The sequence below is a fragment of the Anabrus simplex genome, chromosome 1 (assembly GCF_040414725.1).
Source record: "Anabrus simplex isolate iqAnaSimp1 chromosome 1, ASM4041472v1, whole genome shotgun sequence".
Classification (NCBI taxonomy): Eukaryota; Metazoa; Arthropoda; class Insecta; order Orthoptera; family Tettigoniidae; genus Anabrus; species Anabrus simplex.
The window spans coordinates 1342599682-1342618771 of record NC_090265.1 but is presented as its reverse complement, the minus strand read 5'-3'; the positions used below and the strand labels follow the sequence as shown (position 1 = coordinate 1342618771).

At 37.9% G+C, this 19090-nt stretch overlaps 1 protein-coding gene across 4 annotated transcripts in view; it reads right to left on the bottom strand.

Annotated features, from left to right (window-relative positions):
- The window catches only part of LOC136878797 (mitochondrial mRNA pseudouridine synthase RPUSD3), a 192446-nt gene extending 175536 nt beyond the window's left edge, over window positions 1-16910 (bottom strand). For 2 of the 4 annotated variants that reach the window (XM_067152288.2, XM_067152279.2), the window contains exon 1: window positions 16601-16910. Coding sequence is in view for 2 of the 4 variants with exons in the window: in XM_067152279.2 (XP_067008380.2) it covers window positions 16601-16742 (142 nt within the window). In the remaining 2 variants the exon portion in view is untranslated. Of the gene's footprint in view, window positions 1-14691; window positions 14833-16319; window positions 16341-16600 lie in introns of those variants that run through there. The other 2 variants (XM_067152298.2, XM_068228939.1) reach the window with 2 other exon arrangements.
- Window positions 16911-19090: the final 2180 nt, after the last annotated feature.

The following is a 19090-nucleotide window of genomic DNA, read 5'->3' as shown; positions in this document are numbered from 1 at the left end:
TTAATATTGTAGGCCTTGACATTTAGTTTTCTTCCAACTCTGAAATACCACTTTTATCATAGTCGGTACGGTAAAATTGAATAAAACATAAATGGTTGGAAATTGTATTCTGTATAACTTTTGTTATGTAGTACACCCTTTTCGATAGGACCAATAACATAGGTATTTAAAATTAAATTTTAGGCACCTTCCCCAAAACTACAATTTCATACAGGGAGAATAAAATTGTTTATAACTTAAACTGTAGTTTCTTATTCCCCGACTCTATATACTGACTTTTGATTAAATTCTGTTAACCCATTTTCTCACGGCTCGGCATTGATATGGACTTGGCAACAAAATTAAAAATTCATGAATATCTGTGTTATCAAAGCCGGTATGGTAATAATGTATGACATAATCATAAATTTAATTCTATATAACTTTAGTTATGTAGTATTTATCGATAGGACCACTAATAATATAAATATTTGAGAATTCAATTTTAGGCCTTTCCCTAAACTACCATTTCACTCAGTGTGAGTAAAATGATTTATAGCCTAGATTGTAGTGGCTCATCCCCCAACTTCACATACCGATTTTCATTAAATACTCTTCAGCCGTTTTCTCGTGATGCGTATACATACATACATACAGACAGACAGAAATTACGGCACAGTAAAAAGTGCATTTCCTTGTCACTATGGACATGACAGATACAGAAATACCATTCTTTTCAAATTCTGAGCAATGTACAGACAAAACTCTTATTTTTATATATATATATATATATATATATAGAGAGAGAGAGAGAGAGAGAGATGGGAGACTGGAATGCAGTGGTAGGCAAAGGAAGGGAAGGTAAGGCCGCAGGAGTATTCGACCCAGGACAAAAAAATGAAAGAGGAAGTCAGCTAGTTGAATTCTACACTGCAATTGTAGGCTGAGTGGATCTAGAACCAGCCCTCAGATCCAGGTAAAAATCCCTGATCTGGTTGAGAATAGAGTCCGGAGCCTCCAGGTAAGAGAAAGGCTTGCTATCCCCAGACCACGGGGCTGGCCTATGAACTCAGAAATGCAAATTCTTCCTTTCAGTACTTCTTCACAATTTGTTGGAAAGAGAATACAATTCAACGTGCCCACACTGATGCATAACGCCTGTCAGAGTAGTTTTTTCACGTTTTTGGAGTCTGGCGGCCAGTGACTATTGTGACTGTGACAGTGGCTATTGGTTTATTTATTTCTAGTATTCAAAAGTATCTCTTGACAGAATTATACGACCCGGACTCTTGCATTATTTTAATTCTTCAGCTTAAAATCGTTTCAAAATACCAACAAGGAAAGCTTAGTGCATTTACCGTAAACACTAGTCACACCTGCTATTATCCACTGAACCACGAGACAGACAACTTTGAATTATACTGTTGGCCATCCTTGAAATTGCTTTCCTTAGTTGAGTTAAAGAGCCTTCGTGGCTCAAGTGGCAGCGCGCCAGCCTCTCACTGCTGGGTTCCGTGGTTCAAATCCCGGTCACTCCATGTGAGATTTGTGCTGGACAAAGCAAGGGTGGGACAGGTTTTTCTCCGGGAACTCCGGTTTTCCCTGTCATAATTCATTCCGGCAACACTTTCCAATATCATTTCATTTCATCTGTCATTCATTAATCATTGCCCCAGAGGAGTGACAGGTTTCGGCAGCTGGCAAAATTCCTATCCTCGCCACTAGATGGGGCTTCATTCATCCATTTCTGATCTGATCGAATGACTGGAAACAGGCTGTGGATTTTCATTTTCAGTTGAGTTAACCAAGGAAGGTCTGGCAGGAGCAGCCTGGTACCAATAGAAGCAATGCCAGACTCAGCCCATGATCATGTGTTGCCTTGCTTGTTTCACATGTTGTGAGCCCCTGAAGAGAGGGAGGGGGTGAACTATGGTGGATTAAAAGGGATGTGTGTAATAACTGTGTTCTTCAAAATAACGTCATTTTAATGCTCTAAATTACGACCAAATATCTAAAAAACCTTTGGTGTTGTAATGTAGAAGTGTTATAGTACTAAAAATATGTGCAGTTCATTTACTAAAAACATGTGTTTCTTAAGCCCAAAGATGAGGACGAGGTCCTTGCATCTTCTTTGCTTCATAAATACGCATTTAATTACCACTGTATCAAACTAATTCATTTTTACTTCCATTTCGTTATAAGAAAATAGCATTACAGATTTTCTGTTAAGTATAAGAACATGAGATTACTAAATGCTTTCTTTAGTTTAATGACCCAAGATAACATCATAGCCTGCCACCACAACACCCTCCTCCTTCTTCCTCTAACTGCACACTTGACATCAGGTCTACTATCTTAAAACTTGTTTTTCCAAAATCAGTTTTGTAGTATGATTTACCCAGTTAATTTCTCCTAACTTATAGCCACACCACTGAAGAAATATGGAAATTATTTCCATCCTGATCTCTTTTTCTTGACATGAAAGGTCCAGATTTACTGGTCAATGAGCTGAAATTAAAAAAATCATGCAACTCCATCTTTCTTGGAATCATGGCTTTAGATTTGCCTATATAATTGCACCCAGTCATTAAAGGTATAATTCTTTTTATATTCAGGAATTTATTTTCTAGCCTTATCTATGATAATGTGTACACCATCAACTTGTGTCCCCTTAAAAGAAACTTATGGTTTAGATCCTTTACGTTTGAACATTTGTGAAGCAACCACAAATCCATCTAAACCTTCATGATGTTTTGGTTTTGTCCTGTGCAATTTTTTATCCAAAAGGTCAGCGTAACAACTTATTCCTTCATAAGAATGAATTCTGTGATCCATTTAAACAAGCATGAAGATAGCTAGCTTGCTTGAATAAATAAATAAAAATGAAAAGTGTGATTTGATGGAATCTAATTATGTTCTTTCAAGAATGAAACATTTGTGATTAAACTGTTTCTTTCCCAGGTATAATCTGTGGTTAAATGTTTCCTTTTTCAAGTATTTTCTAAATTCTATTTAATAAGTAATTAGTTTCGATAGACTGAAGAGGCTAACAGTTATACAGGGTGGGTGAGAAGTCCCCGTACCCCTGTAACTGTTCAGTATCAAAAGTTATTTAGGTTGTGTTACTTACGTATTAAGTGTCCAATATATCTGTAGGTTCCCCATCATATTGTAAACACAGTTTCATATGCCTCCATGTTCTTGACACATTTCTGAGCGTGTCTGGTATTATAGTGCAAAACGCATCCTCAACAGCATTGCGTAATTCTTCGTTTGTAGCATAATGATATGCAGATACATAAGCCTTAACAACTCTCCATAACGAGTTGTCAGGTGTGGTGAGGTCAAGACTTCTTGGTGGCCATTTCAAGAGAGCTGGTGTTGCTAGTGAAACACGACCAATCCACCGTCCTGGGAAATGTTTGTTTAGAAACTCGCGCTCTGCAACGATATGCATTCTGTGAGGCTCCTTTCCTCAAGCTGGGTTATTAACTATGTTTGTAACATGTGTAAATATTTTGCGCCATTCACAGTCCCAAAAGGTATGGTCCAAGCAGATGTTATGATGGCATTACTGCCCATATCATTACGTGAGGCGGATTCCCTTCCAACTCAACTCTGTAATGAGGATTCTCTTTGACCCACATGACAACATTTCTAGCACGTGAGCTGCATTAAATAACACATTCATCTGAAAACATAACCTTGGTACGGCTCACTGTATTTGAGAATTTAGTAAACAAAGTGTGTAGTGCTAAAACGCCCTCCTTCCCGTCTGTATCCGATAACTTGCTCACGAACATCGGTCACAAAGGTCTGATCTTAAGGTCTGTTTTAATGTATCTCGCATTGTTGTCCTCGGTATACCGAGTTTCGAAGCATGTTTACACGTCGACTTCATAGGAGATGGTTCAATCGAAGCACAGACTCCAGCACATTTTTCTTCTCATATCTTCTTCCTTCCACTCCGCAATCTGTTTTTAACATTGCCCGAGGCACAAACACGTCTGTCCCAATCGATAAGTGTTGCTTTTCGCGGTAGAGCCTTATTAAATCTTTCCTGGAATGCTCGCATATTCTGTCTCATTGTCTGCCCTGTGTTTTGTCATTCGTGTACACACACACTCTCTCTCTCTCTCGCCACTAACCGCTCCTCAATAGTGTAACTCTTACTGCTCACATCTGCCAATGCTTCACACTAACACTCGACTGCAACAATATGTATTCCAACACTAGATTACAACAATTGATATGAGGTAATATAGCTACCAACCCGCATAAATCTATATATATAAAATAAGAGTTTTGTCTGTACATTGCTCAGAATTTGAAAAGAATGGTATTTCTGTATCGGACATGTCCATAGTAACAAGGAAATGCAATTTTTACTTTTCCGTAATTTCTGTCTGTCTGTCTGTATGTCTGTACACGCATCACGAGAAAACGGCTGAGAAGAATTTAATAAAAATCGGTATGTGAAGTCGGGGGATAAGCCACTACAATCTAGGCTATGAATAATTTTACTCACGCTGAGTGAACTGGTAGTTTAGGAGAAGGCCTAAAATTAAATTCTCAAATATTTATATTATTAGTGGTCCTATCGATAAGTACTACATAATGAAAGTTGTATAGAATTAAATTTTCGATCATTTATGTCACACATTGTTACCGTACCGGCTTGGATAACAAACATATTCATGAATTTGTATTTTTGTTGCCAAGTCCATATCAATGCCGAACCACGAGAAAATGGGTTAACAGAATTTAATGAAAGTCGGTATATAGAGTTGTGGAATAAAAAACTACAGTCTAAGTTATAAACAATTTTATTCATCCTGGATGAAATTGTAGTTTAGGGGAAGGCAACTAAAATTTAATTTTTAAGTTCCTATGTTATCCTATCGAAAAGTACTATATAACAAAATTATAGAGAATACAATTTCCGACCATTTATGTTTTATTCAGTTTTACCGTACCAACTATGACATGAGTGGTATTTCAAAGGTGAAAGGAAACTAATGTGAAGGCCTACAATACTGAAAGCTCATAACATTGATCAACAATAACATTACATTGACCATTGTTTGTAGTCGTAATCTATAATCTTCATTTCCGTATTGACAATTGCACAATTAAAAATAGGAGAGGATTTCCACCAATCAATACTTATTTATTGTACACATTAATGTGTACAATAAATAAGTATTAATGTGTACAATAAATAAGTATTGATTGGTGGAAATCCTCTCCTATTTTTCATTGTTTGTAGTGATGTTCATTGTCTCTTATGCTGCCGCTCAACTCAGATAGATGGGATTACTGCTGCGTAATAACAGCCTGACTGAATATTGGCAGGAAATATCTGGGGAGTTGTAAAACTTTCTTCTTTAGCATGCCATTCCTCTGGTTCATACATTTTCTGATACTGCCAGTACGTAACAGACTGGTTCATCATAGTATTCCAGCTATTCAATCCCTACTCTGACGCGTTGGTTTGAATGAGCTGTGTGCATACTTAGGGCAGAGGCTCACTTAGTGGTAGTAGTAGTAGTAGTAGTAGTAGTAGTAGTATGACCTGGTCTAGAATTATAATTTAGGCCTATTCCAAATTATAGCATCACAATTCGCTAAATAACTCAAAATTCAGCCCTGAAAAGAGCTATTTCTTAAGAAAAGCTTCTGCCTCTTCACTTTTATTAAATTCTACATTCATTTTATTCTAAATTAGCTGTGCTCTGGGGCTGGCTAGAATAGGAATGTTGAATAAAATTATTAAGGCTATAGAAAATCTATATGCGAAAGTGATATGTACAATCAAAGTAAAGGAAGATCTAGCGAAAGGAGAGAATCGAGTATTTCCTCCTTTGGCTTGGAGGAAAAATTTACCTCCAAGTCAGATAGATTTTTCTGCCGGCGGTGTAGTGAACTCAGATTTCCCGACTCATCAGGTACTCCTAGGAAGTAGATTAGTAAAAGGGCATAGATTTTGCCCTGGGAGTCTCCACTATTCGACACTCCCACCTGGCCGAAATAAGACGTAGTGTGTTCACGGATCACGGCTGTCTGCAGCTTGGTCATTCCAGCTCTGGAAATTTGGACTGTTAGATCGGCAGTGTAGTACTGTTCGTTAAAAGTGAGAAAATGTGTGATTTTTCATTTGATCGAGTATTTCATATGAAAGCATCGCTCTTAATCACGCCATTTAACACCATTTTTGATGGCAGGAAAAACCCAAAATGTTGGCAAGAAGGAATAATATGTTCTATATACAAAAGGAAGGGAAACAGATTGGATACAAATGATTACAGGAGTATTTCCTTGTTGGATACACTGAGTAAGATATACACCAAAATACTAGCAAAGAGAATTACACAACAGGCAGAGGATTACTCTTAACTCTCCATATACCAGTTGGGATTCAGAAAAGGAATGAGAACCACAGACAATATATTTATAATTAAAACAATAATTGATAAATACATAAAAAGAAAATGTGGTAGATTATGTATATTACAGCTATAGACCCGCAAAAAGCTTTTGATTCGGTCTGCAGAGAGGCTGTTGCTCTGGGGCTGGCTAGAATAGGAATGTTGAATAAAATTATTAAGGCTATAGAAAATCTATATGCGAAAGTGATATGTACAATCAAAGTAAAGGAAGATCTAGCGAAAGGAGAGAAATATTCAAAAATTGGTCTAAAGCAGGGATGTAAATTATCACCTCGTACTTTTTATTAACAATATTTTGGATAATGAAGGGAAGGAGGATAGGACATGCCCATGTCTGAACAATAGGGAAATTCCTGGCCTGGTTTTCGCTGTTGTTGACACCCGACGGTATGCAAAATAGTATCAAGAAAGCCGCTGAAATATTGCAGGAACTGGAATTTGAAAATCAACATTAAAAAGCAAATGTAAAGGTTTGTAAACAGGGAAACAAACTAAAGAAAAATGAAAGGCGTTGGTTAGAAGACATAGAACTTGAAGTGGTAAAAAAATGTTAAAATACTTAGTTCTTATAATAACATCAAATGGAATGTGGAATCAACAAATAAGGTGAGCTAAAATGAAAGGGTTGGCTGCTCTTTTTTGCACAGTATGTTTTGAAAAGAAGATGCCAAACACTGACTTTAAGCTACATAAAACCAAGCTCGATAGCTGCAGTCGCTTAAGTGTGGCCAGTATCCAGTATTCGGGAGATAGTAGGTTCGAACCCCACTGTCAGCAGCCCTGAAAATGGTTTTCCGTGGTTTCCCATTTTCACACCAGGCAAATGCTGGGGCTGTACCTTAATTATGGCCACGGCCGCTTCCTTCCCACTCCTAGCCCTTTCCTGTCCCATCGTCACCGTAAGACCTATCTGTGATATACTAACAATTTGTTGGTTATTTTGATCCACCTTTTCAATACAAATTACAGTTTGTGTTGCTAAGTTGTAATGTTACAACACTAATTTACCGGGACATGTTTCGCTTTTATTCACAAGCATCATCAGCCTATACAATTGCCTCAAGGTTTGTCATATTTGGATTGTTGTTACAAATTTCATTACATGAATGAATAGTCACAGTAACGCAATAAGGTCAACAAGATTCTGTAGCAGCAGACAAAGGGATGCTTCTTCCATTCTATAAATCGAAAGAATAATCAGATACTCAAAATTTGGATTGAACCCCCTTTTAACCATAACTTACATCAAAACAACCAACTTCCAACGGAGAGTCTGGTCACTACAAACACGAATTAAATATGTCAATACTTCCTCTGATCAAATTGCCAAACTGCAGCAGCAAGCCTCATCAAATCTAGAAGCCATTTTCCAACGAACCCAAGACTTCAATTCTATATTATCATCATGACTAATCACGCATAATGCAAAATTAGTCTTTTTAAATAACATTATTTAGAGAGCACAATTCTTAACTAAAATTCTCAATACTGAAATGTTACTGTATTCTAGAAACCAATGCACTTCAGAAACTATGGCTCCTATATATTAACATCCAATATTTATATTTATGACTCAAATTTTAATGCCAAATTATAGTTGAATCAATTTTATTTTAACATTGCAAACAATTTTTAGCCAAATTTTCAAATTGTAAAAACTGTGTTTTGGACGTCAATGTGTTTTAGAATTAAAAGTTACTCCATTTTAACATTGCAAATCATATTGTCATAATTTTTAATGTGTATATTATTCTTGTGTTTTAAATATTGTTATCACTGAAATTAGATTTACATTCAATGTAATGAAATTTGTAACAACAATCCAAATATGACAAACCTTGAGGCAATTGTATAGGCTGATGATGCTTGTGAATAAAAGCAAAACATGTCCCGGTAAATTAGTGTTGTAACATTACAACTTAACAACACAAACTGTAATTTGTATTGAAAAGGTGAATCAAAATAACCAACAAATTGTTAGTATATCATAACATAGTTCAATACGGGTCTAATAATGAGATTAGTTACATGTAATGTAATAAAGACCTATCTGTGTCGGAGCTATATAAAAATGTTTAAAACACTCTTTCGATATCAAGAGCATTGTACGGGGCAGAAGTATGGGGTATGGAAGTAGACACAAAAGAATTAGACGTAATTAGTAATAAATTCTGCAAAATAATAGTGGGTTTACCAGAATGTACAGCTAACTGTGGAGTCAGAATACTATGTGAAGATATAAACATACAAGCAGATATAGCTCGAAAGGTAATAAAATATTGGCTGAGATTAAAAAGGGGAAATGGCAGGTGGGAGGGGAGAAATCGAATTCAGCATACCAACACCAGATGAAACATTTAACTGATGACTAATGGTTAACAAAAGTTAAAAGGATGCTTGACAGAATAGGAATGGGAAAATATTAGGATGGAAAGATGCAGAACAAAGACAAGAAATGGTGCAAGAAAGTAACGATTAGAGTGTAAGACATTGAAAAGCAAATAATTATGGCAGAACATAAGACTAAAAGGACATTGTCACTAATGCTTTCACGGTCCGTACTTAAAAACATGATACTGTATAGGCTTTTGGGCTTATGCCGTGACAAGAAAATAAGGTGAAATTCTTAACGTTTCGCAGGGAACTGTGCTCTGCGTCCTCAGAAGAAATCTCAACTGTCCACTAGAAAGGCTCCTTAAACGATGACACTTTAAATTGGACGTTATAATAGAAGTGGAAAATGGTACGTTCAACCACCACCAGATGGCCCCCAGAACGCGGCAACGCTAGCGTTCGAAGCGGAAGCTGACCGAACCATCACAATCAGTCTAAGCGGTTCACATAACGTGTTTGCGTAACACATCACGTTGGCAGGTGTATGGCATAAACACAAGCCTGGAATGAAACATCTGGCGACGAGGAACGTACGAATTTGGAAAACACCGAGACGAGATGACAATAGTGAAAGGACAGGGAAGGGAACTACCTACGTAAATTCTTAATGGCTGGCAACTAGGTATTACTTAATTGATAGCCCGTGTCCTTGTTGAAATTGTTAGGATTTCTACGTATTTCCACAGCTTCCTGTAGAATCCTGGACCTGTAGTGTCTAGTGTGGGTAAGAGTCCAAGCATCTTGGAACACATCAAGACCCGACAATAGAGCGTGCTCAGCTATGGCCAATTTGTCTGGTTGGTTGAGACAAATATTACGTTCATGTTCTTTGGTACGGGTACCAATGGGCCGGCATGTTTGGCCGATGTATACCTTACCGCAAGTACAGGGAATTTCGTATACCCAAGGATGTAAAAGTGGGGACAATTTGTCCTTGGTTTTACTCAGACTGTGAGCAATTTTAGTGGCGGTGCCAAACACGGTTTTTATATTGTGTTTGCGGAGGACCTTGGCAATTCGATCTGTGGTGTTGTGAATGTAAGGCAAGTAGGCAGTTCCCTTCACTTCTTCCTTCTGTGAGCTTTGCTTGGTTGTTTCTCTGGGATGTAGGGCTCTATGAATCTGCAAATCGCTGTAACCCTTACCCTTGAATGCGACTTTGAGCGTGTCCATCTCCACCTGGATATGTGATGGCTCACAAATTCGTCTCGCCCTCTTGGCGAGTGTCGTGAGAATGCCTTGTTTTTGTGTTGGATGGTGGTGAGAATCTGCATGAATATAGCAATTTGTGTTGGTAGGCTTATGATAGATGGTATGTCCTAGGGAGCCGTTTGGTTTCTTTCTTACTAGAACATCCAAGAAAGGAAGGCATCCGTCTGACTCCATCTCCATGGTGAATTTTATTGATGGATGTTGCTGATTTAGGTGGTTTAGGAATAGATGAAGTTTCTCAGGACCTTCTGTCCAGACCACAAATGCATCATCAACATACCTCCACCATATCATAGGCTTGACGGGCGCCGAAGCAATAGCCTCCTCCTCAAAATGCTCCATAAAGAAATTAGCCACTACGGGCAAAAGTGGACTTCCCATAGCCAATCCGTCCGTCTGTTCATAAAAATTCCCACCCCACAAGAAATAGCTGGACGTCATGCAGTGGTTAAATAGCTTGGTAATGTCCTCACGGAACAGGTGTTCAATGAGAGACATGACCGAGTCAATCAGCACTTTAGTGAACAAGGAATCCACATTGAAACCACCAGAAGTGCATTAGGTTGAAGGGTTATGGTTGACAGCTTGTTGACAAAATACCAAGAGTCCCTGACGTATGATTCAGTACATCCTATGTGTGGCTGAAGCAATTTGCTTAGGTATTTAACCAGAGCATACGTAGGAGAACCTATCGCACTAACAATAGGTCTGAGGGGAACATCTTTTTTTATGGATCTTAGGCAGTCCATATAATTTAGGTGGCACTGCATCCCCCGGGGACAGATGTTTAGCCTCCTCTTTTGGAATTGAAGATTGCCTTAAGAGCTTCACAGTGGCGTTGGACACACAAGTGGTGGGGTCACAAGAGTCAGTCTGTAAAAAGGCTCTGACAATATAGCTGAGACAATATAGACGCTATAGAGACAATATAGAGTCTCCTGCAAAACGTTAAGAATTTCACCTTATTTTCTTGACACGGCACAAGCCCAAAAGCCTATACAGTATGATGTTTTTTAAAAGGACGTTATTCGAATTCTGAGAAACTGCTCAAAAAATGTCATTTCAGACTATGAATCTCATTGTTAAAACTGTACTGACGGTTGAACTTCTTACAAAATTGTACAAAAACTATTTAAACAGAGAAGTAAGAGGTATGGTGTGGTGGCTAATGGGACTATATAAGAATAAGGGCCAGAGAGAGAAACATGATGAGAACTGTTGTTTACTTTGTGGGGAAATAATGGAATAGGTGCATCTATTGAGAGTTTGTAGGGAGACGGAGGCAATTAGAGTAATATATCTAGGAAGAGAACATAAAGAAAAACTACAAAGAGAGAATGAATTCTACACAATTGTTAAATTATTGAATAACGAATGGATTACACCGTGAAGAACTGCAAATTTCTTTGTATTCTAGGAAGTATGTGGCAAAAGAAAATTTAAAAAATTAAAAGAAGCATTAATGAAAAGGAAGGATAAGAGACATAATTACTAGTAGATTTAAATATAATATATAATGTAGCAATAGATAAATTGTTGTACTGTCGTGTTGTTATTCTTTTTTCTTAAGTTAACTATTAAACTGCATGCGAATTGAATGAGAACATTCATTCATTTATTCATGCATTCGTTCCTCATTCATCCACTCAATCATGAATGCTCTCTCCGCAGTTGGTGGCTATCCATGACTGGGTGGGAATGTCTAATCAATCATTCATGCACAAACACAATTCAGTCATGAAATCATTCGCTCATCAATTCATATAGGCACTCGGTCATTCTTTCAGTCATTCATTTCATTCAAAATATCTATTGTAAGTGTACGATAACTCTATAAAGACTGATGAGATAATTAAGCAATAATACAACTTAGGGATGGTAAGAAACATGTTCGTCCTGGACTATATGACTCTGTCAACGTCTACGACAAAATTAATAAACTTTTAAGGAAAAAAGTACAATTTAGAAGTTAGATTGAAATAGTTAATAAGTTTAATTGATTATTTAATGTTGTAATAGGGAGAAGAAGGCATGTATCAAAACACATTTTGGATTACAATAAACATTAGTATAGTATTCTATTCCATTAACATACTGGAAAGAGTTGTGGATCAGTCAGAATACAGAACTGTGCAAAATCTGGTGTTTTTTCTTTTATCATTTGTCCTTGACATTGTCATCTGTGGATCCTTTCAGTAGGCCAGGTAGGATTTGTAAACTACCGGTACTTCTCTCATTAAATCTTTCAATCTCTCTGCCTTTTTTGTTATATCTAATTTGCCACCTTCTTCTGGATATCTGACTGGTCTTTTTTTCAGGCACTATCCTCCCTAAATACTTCCTCCTGCATCTCCTGCATTTGCTTTACATGGCCAGACCATTTCAGCTGACCTTAGAAACTTCATTCCATATGCTTGTAATCTGCTAATGTCTCCGTGTATTTAATACACAACTCTCCAACATATATCATAATTGGCAAAAGGTATAATGTGAACATTGTGTGTTTTGTTCTAAAAAGGACTGCCTTGTCCAAGATTGGATTCCATACTTGGTAGAAGAATTTAAACCCTTTGGATACATTAGTTTATACCAGTAATTCTACCCAGCGTTATCAACAGCAAATCCTCCCCCACATTATACTAGATCAATTTCTAAGTAACAGCAGTTAAAAAGTTTGTAATAACTGTAGCTCCTCAGGAAGATATTTGTCCTCAAGGTAAAACATATCCTATCTAATTAAATTTGGTCTAATAATGAATATTATTGATAAAACACATATAAAAACCAAAACAATACATTAATTGCTAAATCATCATGTATATATTCCCCACTATAAAAAATCACTAAAGACAAAATAAATAACACAAATCCTATAAACAAGGTACTTTAACATCCTCATTACTGGAGACACCACTTCCAAAATAGCTTTAGTTTTTCACATATTTAATTCTCTCTCCCTCAAGAGTGAGGTTACTTTGAATGGATGGTCTACTGATTTTCAATGCAGGCCTGTACAGGATAACTGAATAAGTTGGACCAATTATTAGAATAAGTTCTTGTCCTCTATTTTAATCAGCCATTATCATTTTAATAATAATAATGTTATTTGTTTAACGTCCCACTAACTACTTTTACGGTCTTCTGAGACGCCGAGGTGCCGGAATTTAGTCCCGCAGGAGTTCTTTTACGTGCCAGTAAATCTACCGACACGAGGCTGTCGTATTTGAGCACCTTCAAATACCACCGGACTGAGCCAGGATCGAACCTGCCAAGTTGGGGTTAGAAGGCCAGCACCTAAACCGTCTGAGCCACTCAGCCCGGCCATTATCATTTTACCAGCAGGAAATTTGCACATAAGTAGGCCTACTTATCTTTTTAAATTGGAAATGCAGCTCTCTGGCATATTGCAGATATATTTCCTCAGAGTGTCTATTTGACCATGCTTATACTAGTTGTTATTTATTTCTAATACAATAAAATCTTTTGGACCCAGGCACCACGATTCAAATTCCAGTTACTGTAAGGCATGCACAATTATCACATCAAGAAAGTAAATGATGTTCAATAGCTGTTATAAGTAAATATCAAGCCATGTAAAACTACAGAAAATATTACATCTTGTAAAACTACAAAACTGTTTTATTTTTAATGCATAATTGTTTTATAACACAGATCAATTATGAGCCTTTATACTGTATCTATTATCGTATGTGTAGAAGGCCTAAGTTAAGAAATAAGAAGAGGGAAATTTAATGTATTTAGAATTATAAATAATACACAATACTTATACCGTATCTGTTATCTGTTTCAGTGCAAAACATTACGCAGGAGGTTTTCTGGACTGGCTAAAACGCACTAATCTCGCTAAACTGCCTGACATCTGTTAGAAGGAAATACATGTGTTTTACATAAACTATTCTTTATATTATTTCTATGAACAAGTTCCAACAGATAAAAAGTAAAAGGGAAAGGAGATATAGTCAACAGCATCCTTACAGGAGTGGTCCACTATCTGACCAGCAGACCATGATGACAAGGCTTGACAAAAAGTAGTGAAACACATGGGCGCCCGCAGGATCTTTTCCAGGGGGGGGGGGCACATTAACAATTTTCTTGAATATAAAAACCAATATAACGTCAGCAACATTAAATTGTTTACAGAAACTTCCAGTTATAACATATGCTAGATGACTGTCAGTAATTTCAGTTTATTAAATAATATGGTATGATATTAAACAATTGAACATCAACATCTTTAGAATTCCAGGGGGGGGGGGGGCAAATGCCCCCCCTTGCGGGCGCCCATGGTGAAACACGTACATTCAACATTGAAATGTGATCATGAATTAGTAGGCCTGCACAGGAAGAATAAACATAAAAACCCAGACTTTCTTGGTTTTACAAATGGCACTATCTTAGACATTCACAGCAATATCTGTAATTAGAATTAAATTTTCCATACACTGAACAAAACACTGGTGGATAAAATCAGCAACTGAATTAAGACAGTTGACACAAATATGCAATTCTTTTTATAAAACTCTGAATAGGCCAGTGGCTAATTAACAGGCTTTCCCAAGCTCAAATCAGGTATTCCTTTGTGTTCTAAAGAACAGACTAAAGGCAGAGTGCACCAATTAATGTTCTTTAAACTTACCCATTCTTTCCACAGAGCTTGGCTCTTTGCCTGATTGGTCAGCGTAGTGGTCTTCGGTTTAGAGGCCCCTGAGCTTGATTCACAGCCAGATAGAGGATTTAAACCTGGTTAATACGTCAAGTTTGGGGACTGCGTTTGGTGCTGATCTTAATAAAAATCTTCATTTACATGCAATACATCACACTGCTAACCATCGCAAAAACATGCAATGGCTAATATAACAGAACTTCCTCTTAAACTACTAATCACACCACCACACAAGGTTACTCTCAGGACAGACATCTGGCCAAAATATTGGGCTCAATCAATAGGTACACAACCCTGATGTCAAGTAACTGAGAGTCAGTTCAAGTAGACTGCATTTAAGTTTTTTTAATTTTTTTTCTTTTTTACAATTTTGCTTTGCATCGCACTGACAGGGAGATAGGTCTTATGGCGACGATGGGAAAGGAACGGCCTAGGAGTGGGAAAAAAGCGGCCGTGGCCTCAATTAAGGTACAGCCCCAGCATTTGCCTAGTGTGAAAATGGGAAACCAGAGAAAACCATCTTCACGGCTGCCGACAGTGGGGTTCGAACCCACTACCTCCCGGATTCAAGCTCACAGCTGTACGACCCTAACTGCATGGCCAACTTGCCTGGTCATTTTTTTCTGTCCGACTTACCATCATTCAATAATACTGTACATTATTTGCATCCGTACTGGCGCTTCCTTTCTTCCTTTATGCTTGGCAGGGATCCACTAGCCCGTCCTAGAAGTATTCTTATATAGAACAATTAAAACCGAGACTGTGTAAATCAGCTGAATATGAAGACGACTAAGTACTAAACAGTTATTGAAGGCGGGCCCCCTTGACAGTACGACTGTCCTTCAGGCCAGGGAGATTTGTTACAGTGAAAGAGATGTTCGGTAAAGGTGAGGGGGTTGGCGGCCATGGCCTATACTGCCTAGTGTCCTGGCATTCTAGTGCAGGAGAATGGAAAAACCACTGAAAACCATTCTCAGGACGGCCGACGGTGGGGACCAGCCTTCTCCATCTCCTGAATTCAGAGGCGTAAAGCCATGGCAGAGCCGTGGCCACCCCTCCTCTGTCCAGTTGGTCAGTTGGAGTGCAGAGCTGTCGAACCACAGACCAGCCGAGGCCATTTGTAGGCCAAAGACAACACTGCAACCACTGGCCCTCAATGTGACCATGTGCTGTGTTCTTATTCGCCGGCTAACTTGTGCATTCTCTCCGACAGAGCTCGCTTTGTGTGCAAGTAGAGGGCTGCCATATTTGGTAGAAGTAAGAGAGCAGCCAATTTGAGAGTTGCCCAAAAGTTCTATCACCAGCAGGACCTAACCTATCCAGACCAATGGTTTTGTTTCTTGCCCGACCTAACCTATCCAAGCCAATGATTATGTCACTAGCCGGATCTAACCAATCCAGACCAATGGTGATGGCATGCGGGATGCTAGAGGCCTAAAAGTCACTTTACGGCTCTAAACTTTACTAGCCCACATTACAAAGGTCTTGTCACTAGCCGGACCTAACCAATCAAGCCACATTGGTCTTGTCACTAACAACGCAGATGTTGGCAAGCCTGCTGAGTGTTATATGACATCGCCCGCCGGGTACGCAAGTTTCACCTTCTCTTTGGTTTCACCAAACCAATAATCACACCACCACATCGGGTTGACATCAGGAAAGAATTCCGGCCGTAAAACTGGGCTCAATACAAGATACAGACACCAAGTAACTGAGATAGGCTAGGAAAAGGACTATCTGCACCAAGTTCAAGAGACCCCTACAGTATAGCCAACGAAGAGAAAAATTAGACCGCATTTAAATAGTTACAAACACCCTTACAGTATCACTAATGTAGAAGAGAAATTACACTGCATTTAAAGTCTCTGTCTGATTGACTTACCTTCGTTCAATAATACATTATTTACCATTACTCGTGAAAACGTCTCCGAACTATACCACGAATTTGTATAAGCATGAAGCCTTCCTTTCCAACGATTCAACCCACTTGAATAACATCGCAACGCAACATAACTTAAACACATTCTACTGTAAGTATTATTAAAAACGGATTGGTGTGTTCAATTTCAACTTGAAAAATCACTAACAAACGCAGTCTAAAAAACAATATTACTTAACCTAAAACAATGTTTATTATTTAAACCACCGCCATCCGGACCAAAGAGAATCAGTGGCAAATACAGTAGAGACAATACGCAATTCTTCCGGATTTAGCCTTGTTAAAATGGGAGACAAGTCGCAAGTGGCGCTCCTAGTGGCTTGACCTGACAATTCGCGCTAAATTCAAATATCAATGGAAATTTATATATGGAAATGGATAAATAAATTACGTCTAGAAAGAAAGCGTTATTAAGATATTCATTTCAAAGTTGCTAAAGTAATTCTGGATAAATTAATGAAGAATTATTTAACAGGTTATTATTTAAAGACTGAAATTAGACATATAACCAAGATGTGAAATGGACTGCTGTGAAAGGGCTTGATCTTTCACGTATGCATTACTTTTATAGCTTTAGAATTCCTGCCTGAACGTTCACGGCTAGATCTTTCTTTTATCTCCTTTAAAAACATTGTATCATATTAAAAAATTGTCAACAAAAATATCGGCACATTCCTCACACACATGATTCAATGAATTTACATTTAAGAGCTGGACAATTTTCCTTTTAACTTGAAGCCTACTAACAGAGAGAACTATAAATTTAGCCTCAAAAACATTCAAACTTTCCTTATAAGCAATACCTGCCATAATACCATTACATTAGCGTAAAGCAAATTTGCATCATCATATTGCTTCAACAAAATATGTACATTTCTCAAGTCACCCATTTTTTCTTCAGTGCCTGACAATGCATTACGACACAACCAGCCACACTCATGTGCATATGTATTTTCCTGAATTAAAGCCCACAGATCACACCTACAACAACACATCAGTATTGAAGGTTAATTGCTGCACTATACAATTAAATATGCGTATTATATTTTAAGCCAGTTAAAATATCGGTCGAGCAGATCAGATGATTATGGAGTATTATAAAAATATCTTTGTCACTAGAAGAATATATATGCAAACACAATATTACTTAAATTTTCTTGTCACGAGGAAAACGGAAAAAGACCGTGAGAACCATGGAACTCAATTTGTTGCCTTAGTATTGAAGTGCTGAACAATTTCTTAAATTCAGCACCCAACGAATAGGAAATACACCCGAAAAATAATGTTATTGGCTTTACGTACCACTAATTACATTTGTTACGGTTTGCGGAGACGTCGAAGTGCCGAAACTTAGTCCTGCAGTAGTTCTTTTACATGCTAGTAAACCTACCGACACGAGGCTGACGTATTTCTTTACTTCATAGTCACTGTAGCCAAACACAGCACATACCTTTCACCCCATGTTGAGAGGAGATGTCAAGGAATGACACACGCTACTATTTAATTATGTCAACTCACTGAAACGCATAAATAACACCAAAAACTTCCACACAAACACATGTGCTCTTATGATAGAATCAGTAGTTCTCAGGTCAATCCGCTAGAGAGAGAGAGAGAGAGAGAGAGAGAGAGAGAGAGAGAGAGAGAGAGGAGAGAGCTCTTAAGAGCTGTACCTCGATATCTTGCTGAGTGTCGCGTATTGTCTCTACCAAGACCGACTCCAATCCTCAGACCGCAATATTAAAAAAACATGATGGCCGAAGTGGTCGGATTGCTGGTATAGGCTAACACGAAAATATCACGTACATATTACATAAACGGTGGTAAATTAACATGATAAATGTAACGTCATTGAGAAAATTACTTTTACACGTATGAAAACGCTTCGCTAAAAAGAATAACATATATTCTGCTAGAAAAGAGATCAACAAGCTGATTATTTAGGGATTTCAATTCGTCAAATAAAGCTTTTTCTTAGATCTCACTTCGCTGTATAGATGAAAATACATGATAAAACTTTTGAATTATACTTCTAACATCATTTTGAATGTTTTAAAATAAATTAAGGTACCGGTACGAAATTCCTCGATTTCTTCGCTCTCATGAGAACCGTGGAACTCAATTTGTTGCCTTAGTCTTGAAGTGGTGAACAATTTCTTAAACTCAGCACCCAACGAACAGGAAGTACACCCGAAATAAATGTTATTGGCTTTACGTCCCACTAACTACATTTTTTACGGTTTTCGGACACGTCGAAGTGTAGAAACTTAGTCCTGCAGTAGTTCTTTTACATGCCGGTAAACCTACCGACACGAGGCTGGCGTATTTGAGCACCTTCAAATACCACCGGACTGAGCCAGGATCGAATCTGCCAACTTAGGGTCAGAAGGCCAATGGCGGACAGTGCATAGTCGGACAAGGCACGGCCCCTGA